General features: G+C 37.0%; 1 protein-coding gene across 1 annotated transcript; it reads left to right on the top strand.

Annotated features, from left to right (window-relative positions):
• Positions 1–7,596: 7,596 nt before the first annotated feature.
• On the top strand, positions 7,597–12,069 carry LOC124642040. The gene is made up of 7 exons (XM_047180336.1): positions 7,597–7,732; positions 8,082–8,247; positions 8,772–8,977; positions 9,977–10,074; positions 10,556–10,770; positions 11,173–11,392; positions 11,856–12,069. Exons 1-7 carry the CDS (start codon positions 7,597–7,599, stop codon positions 12,057–12,059), a joined length of 1,245 nt encoding a protein of 414 aa, XP_047036292.1. The 3' UTR covers positions 12,060–12,069.
• Positions 12,070–12,088: the final 19 nt, after the last annotated feature.

Below are 12,088 nucleotides of genomic sequence, written 5' to 3'. Positions count from 1 at the left end.
ATCAAAAAGTTTTCGACCAAACTGACTCCACCCTGAAGGTCAATGACCTTAGACGCGTCATTCTTATATTGGCCGCATTTTGGCCGGACGAAACAACGGAAATGCACCTGTCCTGCTCACACCCATTACGAAACATACACATTTTCGTGTGCACAATGAATACCGATTATCTCATTCACGGCGTTCGCTTTTTGAAATTTTGCGTCGATGTGCGTTTTTATGTTTATATGTGTGCGTCACAAAAATTATCTCTCCCGCGCTCTGCGATGCATTCGAATGGCGGTTCGCGCCAAAAATATCTTTTTATTATGAATTTTTATTATATTTTGTATTCAACAGGCGTGTGGATGCATACGATGTCATATACGTTTGTATTTTTAATACATTTTTCGATAACGTTGTGGTAGGTCACGGATGTTGTGCTTGTGTGCGTGGGCGCGTGATTCGAATTTCGGGATTCTAATATCGAACCGGATTTTGTTTTAGACGGCGCCATGTTTGTTTCTTATTGGTTAGGAAGTTCTTTTTTTAAACGTTCGCCTTCCCGCCTTGCTTTTAATGGCGATTATTTGTTTTTTTATTGCTTAGAAAAAGGCTTTGAAAGATGCAATTACGCATGAAGTATATAGCTATAAATGTCTGTTGTTCTGTTGTAACTAATGAAGCAATGAATACAGGTAGTCTGAACATTTTATGACTTGCCATCAAACTATTATTTTAACGTTATTAAAGGACTTCGATGGATACTTACGTACGAATAATGTCCGTAACTATTATTTCCTTTAATGGTATTAATAGCGAGTGACAATTTTTATACTTTACCTAATTATCTAAAAAAGTTTTAAGTACCTACCCAAGCATGTTTTAAAATTATTAGGTACTATTTTCGTAATATAATAAATAGGTACTTAACTAATAAATAAGAAACTCAACAACCAACTAATAAAAAACAGAAAAAAATAGAAAAAAATCGCAATAAAAATTCAAACCGATTCTAATTACGGTGGAAAAAAATCGCAAAAAAACACAGTTACGGCCGATCGGTTCTATAAAATCTCAATGTATAGCAAGTTGTTCACACAAGGTAGTTGACCGGTGCCACAATAAGAAGACTGCACATCCCGTCACCTGCTGGTACAAAAACATAGAACGAACCGGACCGGTTCAGCGGTCCGGTCCGAGCCGGCCCGACTGATTTAATGATAGAAACACGGTTTTTAGGTATGGTCGCACGATTTTTAGATTGTTGCGTTTGATTTATGGGGGGTTTAAGATTTTTTTCATTTTTTTTTTTCCTTTTTTGTGCAAGGTAACTCGAGTTCATTATTATAGTAAAACTACTTATTAGTAATGATATGTCTATGAATGTTTAAAGGGCCATAAAGCTCGATATTATCTAATTATTTACGCACTTCAATAATAATGGTCATCACAATAGCATAAACATTTTAAGCTCATTACTTCTACTGACATTTTACGTTCATGACAATATCAACTTTTTTATTAAACTTAGAAAACTGCAAACAATAAAATGCACCCTAAATTAACATAAAAACGTTTACATAATCCATATTTAGGCAAAAAAACGCCCCGTCACCCACTTCATGATAATGAATTTAAGTGGTTCAATTAATTTTATGCATACTAACACGGCTATATAGAATTTATGCTCAAACGAAGCTGAGCGTAAATTGCAAAAATAGCTATTCAACTTCTCGGTCATTACCCTATGAAACTAGGACCCTCGTAGATTAGCAGGAAAAAAAACAAAAATGGCGTATTGTTTTGTTTAAAACCAATGTTGGCATAAAGGGTGGTATTTTCATGATTTTAGTTAGAAAACCGACGTTAGGGCTCCACCAATAGCCAGCGCCCCTGTCAGCGATAGATAGGGGATGAATTTTATAAAAAAAGCGGAAAGCGCTTCATAGACAAATTTATACAGCGCTCTAGCGCTGCACTACCTCCCACCCACCACAGAAAACAAAAAAGAAAACGAAAAAAAATAAAAAAAAAATAAAAAAACATTTTTTTCGTTTTTTTTTATAAAAAAAAAATCTAAAAAATAAAGTCTTATATCTAAAGCAAGGTTTATCTATCAAGCGCTGTTCGCTGCAAGGGTGCGAACATCCCCTAGCCGGCATCTAGGTCCCATCCCGACCGTTTACACACATTATTGCAGTTTGATGAATTGCGCCGCACGCCTCCGTCAGCGGTCATTCAACTCGTGAAACGTGGGTCCCTCAGCTGGACTGGCATAATTAAAAAAAAAGTAGAACTAATCTATATTCTGAGAGAAACATGTTGATTGGTATTTTTTTTTTCTCAATGAGAACGTACCTACGAAATGAAAGAAAATACGCAACGTAATATTACTTACTATGTATCTAAGAATTAGGTAACACTTTCTTTAAAAAAATAAATAAATAAGAACGTAGATTCCCGTGGACAACGAAGAAGGTATAAAAGTGGGTTTTTGTAGTCAATTTTCATAAACTTATCTGGTACCTAATACCTCAGCTATTATTGACTGACTGATCTTAACTTCCATTGTCAGAGAAATTAGAATACTTAAACAAGTACCCGAAAAGCGTATCTAATTGATTATTTTCGTAGTTCATCACACACACGTTTTCACAAAAAATACATTAGTTATACCTGGGCACATAATTTTTAATCAGTAGCATTTACGTTTAACAATTTAGTAATCTCATGCATTGTAGCGCCACCTATTCTTTTGACCACTGAATTAATATTTTCAAAAAAAACTGTGAGATACATATTACTTAAAAAGTCTTCGACTTAAGAATATCCGCAAACATTCGTTCGAAGGAATGTATCTTTCTTTCGAAAATAAAAACGATTCAATTAATGAAAATATTAAGAACTTTTCGTTCACAGTAAATTCCAAAAAAAAGTAAGTACCGAATTTTCGTAGACTTCAAAATAGGCAAATTATAATTTTGTCAAAGATTTTTAGTTTTTTGAAGATATCTTTAAAAAGTTGTCAACTGTAATAATCTAGGGTCGTTGTGATAGGGGTAAATTCTTTTAGGGGTAGATACGGGAATCTCAAGAGGAAGGGTGAAAAGATACTTTTGATAATACTATCATTAATAACCGAATTTAGTTTTAGATGGATGATCATAACCGTTTATTTTTGAGGGAAGTCAATTTGTCACTCATAGGCGTAGACGCATTAGTGTGTCGTCAAGATCGTAGGTACTTAATTTAGATATAAATAAAAAAAACTTTTGTCTAACTTTAAACTTCGAATAGCGTGCCACTTTTATAATTTAAGAAAAGAATAGCCTTAAAATTAAAAAAGAACACCATCTCATATCCGCACTCAAAATTCAAAAACCGAACCGAAAATCCGAAAAAAGAATCAGCCAGCAACCTTAAACTTTACTCGCAAGTGATTGGTGTAATTAAAAATCGTTCAATGAACTTGGCATAACATAACTAACCTACGACAACGTGTCCTGCGTTGTGTATGTGTGTGTGGTGTGCGTGTGTGCGTTCATTTCGTGAGTTCATTCACCTTGCCAGTTGGGGAAGTTGGGAGTAGCGAAAGGTGTAGAGAGGTGCTTGTGACTTCTTTAAAAATTCCAGAGCTTTTTGTATGTGTTTATAGAAATCGTGAAAGAAAAAAAATAATATTGGTCTTTTGTGTCTAGGACTGATGGCAGTTAAGGGCCTAATTAAGTTAAAGTATAATATATTTATAAAAGAAAAGCTCTTTCAGAAATTATTTTATATTCAAGAAACCTTCTAATCCTGAGTGACATTAATAGCTTTACGCTCTATTTAGTATTGTAAAGAGCGTTTTATATTTAAGGTATAAGACAGAAATTGGACTTCTCTGCTACAACATAATCTACGCTTCTATATTTTACAGAGTTTTGTTGAGTTTGAAATAAGGAATGTTCCTACGAATTTTCTATAAAAGTCACTAAACATATGACATAAAATTATAATTTAAGTTTCCTATGGTCATTACTTCGACCATAGGTAAACTTTTATTTTTAACTCCTAAAAAAACAAAATAAAAAATATTTTCTAACTTAAGTCGACTCCACGCCACCTCTAATCGTCCGATATTTAACCAAGTCGCGGAGTTGCATTTTTGCCATACACGCACTTATCATGCTTGTGTGCGTGCACACACACAGTGACGTTCAGTGCGTGTGATGGACGCTTTATATTTTTTTTTCTTATACTCGGTACACACTGGCCGAAGGAGGTTTTAAGATTTTATTATTTAAATTTTACCTTCTTGGTGAAATGATCGAGGTAACTTTTTATGAAGATTCTTTGTAGAATGTTGGTTATGTATGGTTTTGTTTGTTTTGGTAATAAAAATGCAGTATTGAGACAGACCCATATGATATTCAATTTCTTAAAGAAAGACTGCTGAATTCTTCAATATTTTTACTCTGTAAAATAACCAAGTATATCTGACAAAAAACCTAATTAAAAAAAAAGAGTGTCCATGGAGTGTCTTGCCGGCTCTTCTCCATGAGACCAACATTTTGGAACCGTGTAAAAAGAGTGACTTTTCATAAGATCCTGCAAAGGCCTATTTAAAATAAAAACATTTCATATTGAAAATCTTTACACAGTTAAAACAGTGCTTAGCCTGTAGTGCGTCTAAATTCACCACCAATATGCTGCCTACCCCTCATAATAACCAAGCTAAACACAGTAACCTCTTTCCAGCAGTCGGCTAACACAAATGAGTGCCACACTTAACACATATCAGTTTACTCGTGATGTCCGTCCGTCCGTCCGTCCGGCGGCGTTTCCGTCATCATATTATTGTTTCATACTAATTTTATTACCGGACCTCATCTCACGTTTATCTTCGAATTCCTATTTTATATGCATTTTCTAGTTAAGATAGCAATTTTTTTTGAAGAAATTAATGTTTGTGTACTTAGGTATGCTAATGAATGCACTCATCTATTGGAGCCATTCATTATATCATGGACTTATCAACAAAACTTATGATAATAATGGCTTCTTGGCTGATTGTCGGTCATCTCTGTAAAGATCAGCCAGCTGCGCAAGATATGATATAGATAAGATACTGCACAAGCCTTTGCGCAGACACAGGTGCACCCACTTTTTCCTCACTCACATAGCCCGATGGGACGACAATCCACCGGAGAGAGATCAGGCTCTCTGATGCACGGGTGTATCAATCACCAACTTCCAGTCTACGGGCTGCTTCGTGAAAGTTAGCTAGCATAGCATAGCTATTTTGACCTGTCTCAGGAATCGAACCCGATATTCTGTGCACAGCAGTCACGCTATGCGACTACTAGACCAACGAGGCAAAATAATAGGAACTCTCATTTAATTTTGATTTGAGCACTTACTTACCTATTTATCAGTTATTATAAAGCTTACATAAGCTGAAGGTATTAAGTATTCTAATTTAGAGGGATGATGGATTACCTACCTATTTATAGACTGATACTTCCTCTATTACACTACCAGAATTTAAGTAAGTAAACGATTTTTTTCATTAAAAAATCATCTTTCAAATTAATACTTCTTCACATTCCGTAAGGGTGACAGACTTATTACAGCACAAAGCTTCAATTCTACCCTTTGTCTCGACCCTTCAGCATAATTTACTTTTAATAAGCGCAAAACTATTCACCAACTATAACCGACATCAAAAAGAGATGACGCGTAGAATCCATTCAATTAACTTAACACGTGAACGAGTTAGAAGATAATTGGAGACGCCGAAATAAGGGGCATAACCGAATATTGGAGGTAAGTTATAAGCGGTAGCGATTTTTATTTATTACAAGCGATTTCCGCGGTTTCACCCGCGTCCGTGGAAGCTACATCTCATACAATATAATCTATGTCATCCGGGGATAGTGTAGCTTCCCAATAGTGGAAGAATTTTCCAAATCGGTTCGATAGTTTCGGAGCCATTGCAGTACAAACAAACATACTTAGATATACAATAGGTAATCGGTATTTTTGATTTATGTTGTAGTACCTAGGTACCTAGCATTTTTAGGAAAGTGAATTTTCTACCAACAAACTCTATCATAACGATGTATGTTACCCCCAGTTAAATGTTTTTATAAGCTCACTAAGGTCTTCAATCTCATCAAATCTCATCTCATTCAAATCATCTTTCAATATTACAGGTTCAAAGACTATTTTTTTTGGCTCAGAAAAAATGTTTTTTGTGAAAAGAATAAAGTTTTGCAACTAACCCTACTTAATGAAACAATTTCAAGCATAATAGGAGATCCACATCCTTTTAGAAGAACTTAAAACAAAAAACATAAACTTTGCACCATCGTCCACAAGTCGCAAGCACAAGCCCGACTCAACAAGTTGTAGTTACTAGGAAAGGCGACATTCACACCGCTATTTATATTTCGATTCAGACGCTGACTGGCCAATTAATTTGATACAATTTGTGCATACTGTAGGTAGGTTGGTACCTTCTTATTATGTTATACTTAGTTCAATTTTGTGAGGGACTCAATGCTAAAAATAAGTAGGCAGATATATTGTCTTAGAAAATCTCTTTGTATGGGAAATCAACAAATGAACCCCTCCCGCTGTGGGTTAGCAGCGGTGACGGAGTGTCAGACTCTTACTGACTAAAAATCGCCGTGTTCCGTCGCAGGCCTTCTATGTGCCAGGGCCGCGGTAACTGTTTCGAACAATCCCGCAGCCCCGGCAGATACTTATGATGCTTATGTAGGTAGGTAGATTTAGTCTTTGAACCCTACCTGACTAAATATTGATATTAAAAAACCATAGCTTCTGCCCAGTAGATTTGCCTGTATCACTTGGCAACTATTTAACACACTCAGATAAAAAGTATTCTTTTGCCTCCCTAGATAAATGGACACAATCTGTAACACTAAAAGATTTTTTAAAAAGAGGTCTAGTAGTTCCTAAGGCTAACGCATAAAAACAGACAAAGTCTACAGCTTTACAGTATAATTATATTCCTGCCTATCATCTCTTGAGCCAACATAACCCATTCTGAAAATATGTATGTATTAAGTATTGTCTTTTTGCCAAAGTAGATAAGTTTTTATGTTTTTTGCCCACACATCCAAAACCTACACAAGTAAGTAGACTCTAGGTTAGTAGCTCCTAATACTTAGGTACCTCCTCCGAATTCATTAATTTGGAGCGTTCGAGCGATAACCAAAGTTATTAGAACGAAAACCATTAGATTTGGGTGGATTAGAATGATGGAATTAAGAATTGTTTGATCGATGTTTTTAATTAAGAGTTTGTGTATGTATTTGAGGATTTTGGAGAAATTGAGCAAACAACTGAAAAGTTGTTGAATTCTACACCAACAGGTGATTATACAAAGGCGACCCTTTTGTGGACAAATATGAAAATCGAATTCTTTAGGAATCAAATAATACCCACCTCCTTATGACCAAAAAGGTTTTTATTTATAAACAGATAATAAAGTATCCCAGCACTGACATATAAAAATGTCAAATTGACCATTCACGTTGGAATTAAATCAACAAAAAATATTTTGCTACTTACAGCCTTGCAAAGACTTCGTAGAAACATAGCAATATGACATCACGTAAAATAGAAGATGTTCATCGGGAGCTACTGAACAAACTGCTGTCAGACTCAGGGCTGGTCTGCTTCAGGTCACCAACTGAGTCACCCGATACCTTCACCAGTTCAGGATCTGCCGAGGAGCAGGGTAGGTATACTGAGATTAGAGATAGGAGCAACCATTGGAAGCCCCTAGGACGACCCACTGACCAAAAAAACCTATTATAGTAAATATTTAGGAAGCTCTTCTCCTTTCGATATGAATGTACTAGTGCATGTCTGTTAGTCTTCCCGGTGCTACGGCTGAACCGATAGAGATGAAATTTGGTACATTGAAGGATAGGGTACCTACCTATTACTGGATCTCCTGAAGTCACGTATGAGCCTACATGTATTGGTAGATATTTATTACTATTCAACGGTAAAATTGCTCAAATTTCGCTTAGCTGCTTTTACAAAATAGATAAAAATCTTCACCTAGAAAGTACCTTCACCAGGTCCACCAGAGGAAGAAGAAGAAACTGTACCAGAGGTGGTCTTGGAAGAAGAACCGAAGGTTGTAATAGAGGAAGAGTCTTTGGAGTCTTTACCAGAAATATTCCCAACGCCATCCTTGCGATTCGTGCTGCCCGACAAAGTGAGGAAAATTGAGAAACAGAATAGGTGCTTATAAATAATAATTGACACTCTGATTAATGATTAAGTATCTAACGTTACTTTAAAAATTATGTTTATTATTATTATGTTTATATTATGTTTTATGTTTATTATTATAAACAGTCTAAAAGTGAACGCATCTATATCATCCATCATCATCCTCCGAGCCATTTCCCAACTACATATGTTGGGCTCGGCTTCCAGTCTAACCGGATGCAGCTGAGTACCAGTGCTTTACAAGGAGCGACTGCCTATCTGACGTCCTCAACCCAGTTACTCGGGCAACCCAATACCCCTTAATTAGACTGATGAAAGACAGATGTCCAATGACAGCCGGGACCTACAGTTTAACGTGCCATCCGAAACACAGTCAATGTTGTCTAAGATATACTTAGAAACATGTTCCCAAGTAGAACAGCAATAAAAATTAGCAATTTGCATCTCCACCGGCTTAGGTTGTTTATCACCAATCACAAATAGCAATTCTACACCTCCCAACGTTTTTAGCATAACTATTTCTCATTCCACAGGATTCACGTTTTACCAAAAGAATTCAACACCAGCATAGATCCTCTCACCATTCCGAAGATCAACACCACACCACAACAGAAATACATAGAGATATTAGCTGAAATTGTTGGCTGTAAGAGATATAAGAGCAGTTTGGCCGAGTTCTGGTTCTTGGATACCATGGCTAACTTGCTGAGAAGAGCACAGGAGGACGAGTTGGACAGACGTTAGTTTATTGAACTGGGGCCTGATTCTGCTAATGTAATAATGTGACAATTGGATAACAATGGAATCTCAATTGCAGTTTTAACCTTAGCGGGCATTCTGCTGCTAATATAAGACCAATCGTATTCCATTGACATTTCATTGGTTTGCAGTTGGTCTCTAGAGGGACGTCTGCTTTATAATCATATTGCAATCGTAATTCATTATTGAATCACAGAAAAGGATAAAAACCTTTTTTTTTAAGAAAACATAACGGAATGCCACAGTCACTTCAATCGTAATTGGATCTCAGTTGGATATCAATCGTATGTCGCTTAAGTAAAATCAAGCCCCTGATTTTCGTGTTAATGATATTGGACTACCAAATAGAAGAACAGTTTTAAGCATTGACTTACCACTGTGACTGTCATTATTGAGGTTTACGAAGACGATTCATTGGTAGCATTAGGTTTATCTATAGTGTCAGATGAGATCGGGAATATATCCATGTGTAATTTCTCAATAGCACATTCAAATTACAAGTACGTAAAACAAAGTCAATTACTTACCTACTGTTGATTTCCAACACTTACGCGAATATTAGACATTTAGGATTTTGTCGCGGTTATATTAATGTTATTTAATCCCAACGTTTCGGATCCCTTACAGCATCCATGATCACGGACAGACTAAGGTGTTACACAACAACTATCCAACATTTTGTTGATTATTTAGGTACCATCAGATTCACGCAGAACGAGCTCACTGTATCCTTAGATCTAGCAGTTTTCGGCTTGGATTTGGATTTAATTGTGCATGATAATGTTTATAATAAGGGGTTCCAAGCAGGTAGTATGCTCCAGCCATCTTCTCTATTGAAATTTGTTTTCTTTTTCTTTATTTCTATAGCCGAATTCTTCTTTTATTTAAATGTCAACAAGGTACCTACTGTTGTCATATCGGCTAAACCTTTATTTCAAATAAAGGTGCAATCAGTTATTCATATCAGATTCCTTTCTAGCCACCCAAGCAATCCTAATGCTATGGTTCTGCGAGTGGATGAAAGAAATGGAGTACTTTGATGCCGCTGATAGACAACGAATGATGAAGAGGTTTCAGGTATGTAGTAAGTTTACATAAATTTGATGGTAGATTATTCCTTCAGACTCGCATTGCCTGATTTGAAACCTAGACTTTACGATCTGAAATCACCAACCCGCATTGAGCAAGCGTGGTGATTACGGGTGCTTACAAATCAATACAATCGTATTCACTCACTTATAAAGAAACAGGTAAGTTGAAACAGGTAAACAATCTGTTTCTTTATAAGTGAGTGAATAGGATTGTATTGAAATATTACCTATACCTGCACTGATCGGTACCTACCCGTACAGGTTTGTCTGTACCGGAAACCTGTTTCTTTATGTAAGCACCCTATCACTCAATCCTTCTCTGTGTGAGAGGAGGCCTGTGCCCAGCAGTGGGACGATAAAAAGGCCGATGATAATGACTACCACGACAAGCTGGCATCAGTTTCCAAACATGTTTTACTTATCACATGAATAAAAATATGGCCATAGATGCTCAAATCTCTTTTCAGGATAATATGCTAGCAGCAGCCAGGTACATAGCTGAAACTGGTTATTTACCCGATCCGAGTACTTGTGGGGTTCATTACAAGGCCATGGAACAACCCGAAATGGACAGCATGTCGTCTAAACAGGAATTGTCGAAGCAAGGAGTGCATTTTGGGCACGCCAGTTATGAGTGCTGTCTGAGAGATCTTACCAAGATCATTCATTATATTTTTGATCTGTTAGTGTTCAATCATTACAAATCTTGACTTTCTCATTTCTTTGGAAGTAAGGTAGCTAATATGATTAGTGGGATTGCGGTTTTGTTCTGTTTTCAAGTACCTAATGCCAAAACCAGCAAAGGCAAATATTTGGTACCTATGGTACTATTTTGAACGACATGCCCAGGACAATTCCACTGATAGAAATTGTTGCAAGGTAAATTCCATGTATGTCAAAAAATCAGCAACATTATTTACGCAACTTGAAAGCAAAAAGAAATGAAGGTCTGATTGTAGCTTTCCCAATAAATTCTGATCCGTATATAATATAATAAATCCGTCTTAGGTCATCATCGAAAGACCACTCTTATTTATTTTCTAACAGACAAAAAAGCACCCTCTTAATCCCCAGGAACTTTTAGTTTCAGCACAGACTACCAATACAACCTAGTCCGTTCAGTGTTCACGTTCACACCAGAATATGCGTTGTTAGACGCTCCCTACCAAATGCAGAACCCTAAAAAAATTTATGCAGTCGCGAAAGCTAAGCCTGCCAAGAAGGAAAAATCGCCCAAGAAAGACAAAGCGCCAAAAGTCAAGAAAAAGGACGTTGAAACTGAAGAGTATTTGGCTTTGATGGAGGTAAGACATTCCTATACAGTATGTATATTCTCTTTTAAATACATGCTTAAGGGTCAATTCCCACTGAAAGAGCAGCGGCCGGCAGCGGCCGGCAGCGGCCGTAATTGCAAGGGATTGAGCGCGAGCGCGGCGGGCCGCGCGGCGCCGCGCTCTTACATTTTCCGTGCTCTTACGGCCGCTGCTCTTTCAGTGGGAATTGACCCTAAAAGTGTATGAGAACATATAGGATAGTTGAGGCAAGAATATGTCGCTACATAAGCGTTTGGATTGAGTACCTACCCAAAGTTATTTTGTAATTGTTTTTTTCGTAAGTTTTCACTAAATGTGAACCTAATTCTTCAGTCCCTGAAAATCTTGTTTGGATTCTTGAATCTGCCTTGAAGACCGATCTACTTCTCACATAACCAATTTTGTGCAACATTATGACAAAACCAACATTTGTGACAATGTGTCCATTTCACAGTTAAAAGCCAAAGAAGAACGTTTCTTAGAAGAGAAAGAGGAACGTGAACAGGAGGAGTGGAACCGCAAAAGCCACATTCTACCTCTCACATTCGCGGCTACGGACGAATTCTTCAATAAGTACTGGCCACCACCGCCCCCTGAGCCTGAGCCGGAACCAAGTGTTGAAGTTGCTAAGGGAAAGCCGAAGAAGGGGAAGAAGTGATGGGGAGGATGGGATAGTTGGGGTGATGT

Source organism: Helicoverpa zea, chromosome 23, assembly GCF_022581195.2.
Source record: "Helicoverpa zea isolate HzStark_Cry1AcR chromosome 23, ilHelZeax1.1, whole genome shotgun sequence".
Taxonomy (NCBI): domain Eukaryota; kingdom Metazoa; phylum Arthropoda; class Insecta; order Lepidoptera; family Noctuidae; genus Helicoverpa; species Helicoverpa zea.
This window is presented reverse-complemented; position numbering and strand designations above follow the sequence as displayed.

Excerpts from the sequence above, each read along its gene's own strand:
- LOC124642040 (XM_047180336.1), top strand. The coding sequence starts at position 7,597 with ATGACATCACGTAAAATAGAAGATGTTCATCGGGAGCTACTGAACAAA. Across the intron at positions 8,978-9,976 it reads GGAGGACGAGTTGGACAGAC|CCACCCAAGCAATCCTAATG; the intron begins GTTAGTTTATTG and ends ATTCCTTTCTAG. Across the intron at positions 10,771-11,172 it reads ATTCATTATATTTTTGATCT|TTTCAGCACAGACTACCAAT; the intron begins GTTAGTGTTCAA and ends AGGAACTTTTAG.